We start from the raw sequence: 8,633 nt of genomic DNA, 5'->3' as shown, positions 1-8,633 counted from the left end.
CAAGGCTGTCTTGCAATTGTTGAGGTCACTAGTGTGCGCCCTATTTCTTCCAGGATCACTCTTCATTTGTAGGTTTTAGTGGACTCCTACTACTGTGAAGTGGTTTTCATGGGACAAAGGCTTGTATTCCAAGATACACACACAACTATTAGATCCTTAAGATCAAACCTGTGTCATTCTTTTGGTCCACTGCAGTGTAGTAGTGTAGTAAAAAAGAAGTGAAGTGGCCCCAAATGGCCAGGATAGAGCCCAGAGGGTTAATGCGTAAAATGTATGAAAATATTATTGATTACAGGGTAATACATTAATGTTAATATCAACAGTAAGTTTTTTACTCTGAAGTTACAAGTATAAACAATTCTGTTACATTTACACTTAAATTTTTTACTATAAGTATGGAAACAAGTGAACATTTTACAATAAGTTTAACTGGAATTCTGTACACTGAAAAACAAACAACACATAAAAAACACAAACAAACAGCCAGGGCCTTCATCTGTCCATTAAATGTCAAACATCGCACTGACCCATAGTCCCTGCTTGTCAGCACATGCTTTTGAAAAGCATGTCCTCTGAAAACTGAAAAACAAAGAGGAAGAAGTCCCTCTACACAAAAACACTGCAGATGACAGGCCAACTAAACATCTATTGATCTGTCTGAATGCCTCCTCATCATGTGAGCCTTGAAGTTTTTTTTGTAAGAAGAGTAAGACCACAGTGAGGGCATTTCATTTTCATGGACTTTCCACAAGCCACAGTTTCATTTAGCGCAGAGGGTAGAGCACATGAATGTTCTACTGAAGATTCAGAAAATGGTTTAGATGCTGGAGACAAGACATCGAGAGGGAGATGGGGCTCCACGGAGAGTGCAACGGGAGAGAGGCGGGGCTCCTCGGAGAGTTCAGTGGGGAGCAGTCCTGAATGCTGACATGACAATAATTGCCTTGTCATATCCCCATGCTGTATGATTGTCATGGTACAGACAGGGCAGTGAAAGTGCACCGACATATCATTTTGTCTGTAAGAGAGAAAAAAAAGAAAGAAAAAACAACAACATGTAATGTAAATGCAGTTGTATAGAATATAATCAGTTTATCTAACAATCAGATTGTACATATTAACAAAAATATCCAAGCCATCCTCAATAATGAAAGCAAAATGGTATGGATCACAAGAGCTGTCAAGAAATGTGGTGAACAGGAATAAAAATGTAATGAAAACACACTTTTTTCTCTTGCTGATGAATGAACTGAACTGTACAATGTGAAAAGCAACTTTTAAGTCAACAAAGAGACTGCAGAAGTGCTGAAAAGAAGTGCATATTTATAACTTAAACTGTGAGGTATATTTAATACCAACATACCTTTGAAAGGAAAAGCATTTCTAATGTGTCCATTTATATGCTCCTCAACCTTTGCCCTGACAGTAGGGCTGAAAGTGGGGCACAGAGGGCAGTGAAACAGCCAACACGTGGTGCATTCCTGCAATTCCTGCAATTGGAAGCAGAATTCCAAATTGATATTTGCATCTAAAACAGAGAGAAAAAGAGATAAACACCATATACACATTTAAGTTCAGGTTTTAGCAGAAATAACATGTTACAGTTAGCATGTAAGAGATTTGGGAGAAAATTCTTTAAAAAAACACAATTTACAAGACACTTTTATTTGTGACATACGTATCTATTGACATAGACAATTTTAGGCTAACTAAAATCTGAGCAATAAAAAAGCAGAACGGAATGGAATAGAGAATATTAGCATTTATAAATATATAAACCTCTTTGTGACGAACTTAGACCTCACACCGAGCACATCTACTGCGGGTGGGTTGCCTGTTATCGGACCCGGAGTTAGCAACATCCCCCAAAAACCCAAAGAGTAGAGTCCTGGCCCCTAGCCCTGCCAGTGTAGCAGAAATGATGACGGATGATGATGGCAGCAGCAGCCGTTCTTCTCTGCGTGAGTAGCTTAATGTTGTTCGTGTATAATTAACGTTGAGTACGCTAACCACGTTATTAAATTAATGCACGTAAGGTGAACTAGCAAACACCATCGTAGTTACATGTGGCTGTCTTCTTGTTTCATGGCAGATACTCCCTTCACCCTGGCACAAAAAGGCTAAAATGACTAAAGAAAAAGTGGAAAACAGCTAAACATGAGAGGTTTTTGGACAAAGTTGGTGTTTTTTCCATTGTTTAAGCACTGCTTCCAGCCAAGAGTGATACCATAAATCCCCTATAGCTGCAGAAAAGGCTAACATTGTTATCTTTTTACAAAAAAACAGCTGAACATGAGAGGTTTTTGGACCAATTTTGTGTTCTCCATTCGTTAATCACCGGTTCGAGCACCGTTTAAGCACTGGCACCGTTTCAAAAGTACCAGTTTGGTACTGGTATCGGATAAAACCTAAACGATACCCATCCCTAAGTGTAAGTGTGACAAACAATGTATGAAATTTGTAACAAGTAATCATAAAATAGCATTAATATATGTGTGCGCAGGGCTCGCAAAATCGCTAGCCCAACGTCCCGGGACTAGCGATTTTTCCAGTCGGGCTACCAAAATCCATTTCAGCCCTGCCCGTCGGGCTATCATAGGAAGGAAAAATATGTGTCAATGCTTTTGCATTTTCTTTCGCAAATGTAGCTGAGTAAGTATGTTATTGGCATCGATGAGGCACTGTCAATATGTGACATATTGAAATCGCGTTTGAATTTGCGCTTGTTTTTTGCTTTCACTTTCACTTTGCGATCGCGCGAACGGTGTATAGAGAGCGGCAGCACTGATTGGTGAGTGATGATTAATTGTGCACCAATTCCTCTGACATCGTCTTATCACTCATTAGCTTAGGGTACTATTCAAACGTGACAAGTGAAATCTCCCACAGCAAGCTTAAACATGTGAGAGGTTGATTGCGCAGAGAATCGCTGACCGTTATGTGAGTGCGTGTAAAAGCAGATGGATTTACGCCGGTATTTTAGTTCTGCTGAGCCAAATAAGACAGGTCAGGGTGAAGAAGGGGCAGCCAAATAAAAACCTACCACAAAACGGAAAAGTTATGACAAATCAGACTATGAGGCAAAAAGAAAGCTCAGCTTTTTTGGTTTCATGGACAAAAGAATTTATGTGGCTGGAATATGACGAGCTAAATAACATCATGTTCTGCCAGGTGTGTCGTGAGTTTCATTTCATTTGAGTCGACAAGCGCCTTTGTAACTGGGACCAGTAATTTGAAGAAAGACCCCATCAGAACCCATGAGAAATGCAAGAAATGCATTATTGCCCAGTCTGCAATATCTTTCCCAGAACAAACAGCAATTGCAAAAAACATACTAAAAATAAACCAAGCACAAGAAGGAGTCCTGAAAAATCTTTCAAAAGCGTACTATGTTGCAAAGAGTGAGCTACCATTGTCAAAATTTAGCAGTCTTTGCAAACTTCAAAAAGCAAATGGCCTCGATCTTGGTTCCACTTACCCCTTACCCTTGACTTCAGTGGAAATTTCAGATTCAGGATCTGACACAGACTGATTCATGTTCTACACAGTTCTTACAAGTTCATAGAAATTTCTGTTCAATTAGAAACAAGTATTTGAGTTGATGATTGTAATTTTTACACAGTTGTTGTGATTTGTATTTTAACAATTTTCTGATTAATTTTTGTTTCCGTTACAATATTATACTTTAATGTATAATATTGTAAAGGAAACAAAACATTAAAAAATTGTTCTCTTTTTTATTCGGGCTACTTAAATTTATTTTGGGCTACCAAAAACTGAAGAGTGCCTGCCCGAAGGGCTACCAGAGATTTTGAAATTTTGCGAGCCCTGGTACGTGTGACAGACTTCTTGACACTGAATATGAGAACGAGCATGTGAAGGGAAAACAATTTATTCCAGCAACAGGGAATACTGTGATCTGATTGTTTGGTAGGTATATAAAATCCCCCACTTGAAAACGCCTTTACACCTTGCAACATCTTTGATGTTACACAAACTCATGGTCAAAAGTCTGAAACTAAAAAATTAGATTTGAAATAAAATAGAAAGTGAAACAGAAAAATTGTGAAACTAAATAAATGCAAGAAAACAATTTATTCAAAGTAAAATAATTCATGTTTTTAACACATTTTAAATTTCTTTTACATTTTTTAAACATCAAAACTTAGAATTTCAGTGTGAAATCGCTTGTTTAAATAAATAAGTTTTAACCCTCATTTAGCTCTCTAGTTAGCTAGCCAGTTAGAGGAACTCAAAACTCCTCATACAACGATGATTTTTCTAAAAACATCACATGCCTTCAGAAATACGTATTTTCATTTTTTTTAAATTTCATATTTCTATGATGTTTTTTCATTACATTAAGCTAAACTACTAAGGGATACTTACTGTAGGGTGTTACAGTATTTCAAGCCAGGCAGCCCCCCTCTTTGTGTCCTTTGTCTCAGTGGCATGAAGAAAGACCGCCCCCTTCCCGCTACTAATATGTCATGTTCCTGGGCAAAATTAGATTATTTTTCCAGCGTGTGTGTTTAAGCTTCTTTTAGTTTAATTTATTACCTATTCTTCCAAATTTAGTATACCATGCACACCTTGGCCCACATTAAATCATAAAATATATGATTTGATAAAAATTAAAAGGGTAGGACTGTGAAAAAGACCAATAATTGGATATTTACATTCATTCAATTTATATTGTTAGAATATAATAGTTAATATACACTTAAACACAAACACATTAATACTGAACTGCTTGTTTTAGATCCTGCTTTTGCTGGATTCTGAAAATAACACAAAAACTGTGCACATTTTTAAAATATTTAGTGTTTTACACATTATATTAGAATTAAAAAATGTTTAACTTATTCTTTCTAAGAGTGGACCGGAGCTTTTTCAGTAATTTTACACATTTATTTACAATTCAAGTCCAAAGAGAGGTGCTGACAGATTTCTTTTTTTCTCAGCTTTTTCTTTATCATATAGAAAAGCAGTTAAAGATGTGACTTCTTTACACTAACAGAAAAGAGGGTTTCACTGGTCCACTTAAGATCAAAGTGGCTGTATGTGGCCTGCGATGTAAAATCAGTTTGATACCCCTGATTTGCACTATCTGCTTCAGTCTTTGTCGATGTGCACATTTTGTAAACTGTCTGTGAGAAGCTGAGGACAGTACTGCTTGAAATCCACCGTGCATCTGCTCACTTCTTTTTTCGCATCATGAGCCCGTGCCAGCTTGGAGATGTCCGCTGATCACTCTGCATTCCTTTACACATAACTGTTATGATCTCATTTCAGAAGGTGTCATAGTGTTCCAGATCATTTTCCAGTAACTTCATTTGATTGTCTCAGCCGCAGAGGATAACAAGAGACAAATACAAAAGCTCTTAAAAAAAAAATTATTCAGCTTTTTCAAAATTAGACCTTTTATGTAAAACACAACTAAATGAATGAACAATAAACAAATGCAAACTGCAAAACTTGGGTAAGAGTCAGCAACATTAATGGAACAATATTAAAATCAGTACAGTTCTTTTTCAGGTCATGTATGTTATTGTTACTGTTATAACAATATCTGAATCAATAATAATTAATTATTAGTTTCGTTACAAACATTTAGACTGCCAGCATAGTAAATGTTCTTTATCTTTATTCTCTTTCTTGTCCGTAACCTTAGCGTGAGCTCTTACTGTTGCAGCTTCATTAGAAATTCCTCTATTTCTCTGCTACCAGATTTTTCAGTGTATTTCTCCAGCATTATAATGCTGCTTTTGCGATACAAGGATTGGTGTGGTATCGCTGCTGCCTTCTTGTGATATTCTATTGACTTTTGTCTATCAATCAACTTTCCATTAAAATATAAATGTTTTGCATATTTGTTGTAAAGCATCTGTTGCTCTTTATATTCCAGGTCACTTTCTAGCAGTTCATTGTATATCTGGTCAGCTTTGTCGTGGTTATTTACCTTTACATATATGTCTGCGAGAGTTATTTTCATGTTAAGTGAAGAATGAGGGTAAAGGGAAATCACCTCCTTACAGAGACTGATGGCTTTGTCAATCATGCTGCGCTCGAGCAGACCGGTTCTTGTCTGCCTGAAAAAGATCCTACTTCTGTAGCAGTTTGCAGCACACCACTTCAGGTAACGTTCATCTGGATGTCTTTCCAGAGCTTCTTCTATCAAATCAATAGCTTCATGTACAGATAAATATTTACTGTAAAGCATAAGTATTGGATTGATACCACTGTAGCTGCTAACTGGCTTTTTTAAAACTCTTCTGGCCAATGTGCAGACTTCATCTTTCATTTTTGTTCCTTTTTGAGGACATGCATCAAGGTAAAGTGCAGCAAGGTACAAGTTCTCTGGATCATGTTCTTTGGCGATTCTCATTTTTTCCAAGATGGCATGGTCGCTATTGTTATGAGCATTCACTAATGCTAACACATAGCTGGTCTGCCATGCCACCATGTCAGGCTGCATCCTGATGGCTCTCTGGAAGTAATCTATAGCCAGCAGCTTTTTTTCTTTGTTGAACTTCATCAGGGTCCAGGCTTTTTCTGCATAAATCTCTGGATGGAGTTCATCCTGGGATGGAGATGGGTATTCATTCATCAGTGCATTAATCTTTGACAGGTAATTCTGACTTTGTGTTTGTTCTCCCTGTTGGTTGTGTAGCCAAGCCAGGTTCCCATAGTTCACTACCAGCCAGGGACCCTCATCTGATACTGTGTTTCTCATCTGACGGAAGGCTTCTGTGGCCCTGCTGAAGAAACGCAGGGCATCTTCACTGAAGCCCAGCTGGTAGTGAATGAACCCCTGCAAGTTATAAATGTGACCCAACCAGCTCTTCCCCTCTTCGGTGCCAATGTCCTCCAAATTGTACTTGAGACGGAAAAGTGTGGACCTGCTACAGTCCAGATTCCAGTTGAAGTGGCACTGCAGAGCCTCCAGTTTGGACTCCAGCGTTGACAGACTCTGAGAAGAACTATGGGGATTCAAAATTAAAACAAATGCACATTCAAGAAATATAATGTTCTCTAAATATTCAAATCACATACCCCCCCAAAAGACAAACAAAACAAAACAAAAGCAGCTGCTCACCTCATCTTCTAACTCAGTTGCTTTCTAAATAGCACTAGTGTCCTTTCTTTGGACTGTTTCTTTGGGTGTGGCACCATAAAAGTCAGTCATGTTTAACTTCTGTACTGTTGTAAATGATGAACTTTGAACTTAGTGAACTATTACTTCTCATGAAAAATACCGCCACGTCTATGTTTACTTAAGATAGGTTAGCAAATGATTAATTTTGGGTGTTACCCAAAGTATTAGTCAGGAAACTGAAATGTTGATTGCATACTTTTTTTATTTCTTTACCTGAGTTAAGATATTTTAAGCCATCAAAAGGCTAAAATCCAGGTGAGGTCATACTAGGTGATGTCTAAACTGAATTCCTCTTGAAATTATTTTTCAAAGTCATTCCATTCAAAGTGCAGTTTAAATAAATGAAGTTCACACAGTTAAAGGCTGAGCCCTACCCTATCAACTCTATCAAGTGCTTTTTCTACATTTAGAGACAATACTGTGGTTTCAGTGTTTTTACTGTGTCTATCAAATTAAGTAATCTATGTTTATTCATTCATCTATGTTTATTATTGGGCATACTTTTCAGGGCTTCCAGATGAGTCTTTAATGGCACATATAGTCATTTTTTAATTTATTTTGACTGGTTAGCTAGAAATCGTCCTGATTTGTTACCATGTTCATAGAAGGCATCCCTTCTATGTATGGGAATGGGGTGTTGGGCGACCCATCACTGGTCATTCAGTACCTTTATGTACCAGCTTGGTTTATAATGCCAGCAGTCAGACTTATTTCCAGTAGGTGGTTATAAACTGCAGTAAGAAGCCATTTTTATTTAATCCTGTTGTCTCTTTTTTGTTGGTTAGGAGCATAGGTAATAAAAATAGTCTTTCTTTGCCTTTTATTTTCAGTTAGGGAAGACGAGGGAACTTAAACCTTTGTTTGCTGTTTTGGCATTGTCCCAAATAAATTAGTGCCAGGTATTTTCAGTTGTTCTGTGAAGCTGCCCTTTTCTTATGAGTGGTTGGAGTGGGGAGTTGCACCTCATCTCATATTTTTAATTTTCTGTTTCTCAACTTATATTTCTTTATTATATTTTATATATACAGAGAGTGATCCGTACAGCAGAACGCTGCTGCAGGATTGCTCTCCCCCCGCTTCAGGACACCTACAGTGGCTTGCAAAAGTATTCGGCCCCCTTGAACTTTTCCACATTTTGTCACATTAAAGCCACAAACATGAATCAATGTTATTGGAATTCCACGTGAAAGACCAATACAAAGTGGTGTACACATGAGAAGTGGAACGAAAATCATACATGGTTTCAAACATTTTTTACAAATAAAAACTGCAAAGTGGGGTGTGCGTAATTATTCAGCCCCCTGAGTCAATACTGTGTAGAACCACCTTTTGCTGCAATTACAGCTGCCAGTCTTTTAGGGTATGTCTCTACCAGCTTTGCACATCTACAGACTGAAATCCTTGCCCACGTCCAGATGAACAGAATCAACTTTTGGAGATTTACTTTCCTGGATAAGAATACATCAAGATGCTT

General features: G+C 37.6%; 1 protein-coding gene across 1 annotated transcript; it reads right to left on the bottom strand.

The window, feature by feature from the left end:
* Positions 1–4,186: 4,186 nt before the first annotated feature.
* On the bottom strand, positions 4,187–8,141 carry LOC100691013 (interferon-induced protein with tetratricopeptide repeats 2-like). The gene is made up of 2 exons (XM_005475770.4): positions 7,100–8,141; positions 4,187–6,983 (listed from the first exon to the last, which is right to left on the bottom strand). Exons 1-2 carry the CDS (start codon positions 7,102–7,104, stop codon positions 5,684–5,686), a joined length of 1,305 nt encoding a protein of 434 aa, XP_005475827.1. The 5' UTR covers positions 7,105–8,141; the 3' UTR covers positions 4,187–5,683.
* Between the last annotated feature and the right edge of the window lie 492 nt (positions 8,142–8,633).

The sequence above is a fragment of the Oreochromis niloticus genome, linkage group LG17, assembly GCF_001858045.2.
Source record: "Oreochromis niloticus isolate F11D_XX linkage group LG17, O_niloticus_UMD_NMBU, whole genome shotgun sequence".
NCBI lineage: Eukaryota > Metazoa > Chordata > Actinopteri > Cichliformes > Cichlidae > Oreochromis > Oreochromis niloticus.
The sequence above is the reverse complement of the archived record's forward strand: the minus strand, read 5'-3'. Positions and strand labels throughout refer to the sequence as shown.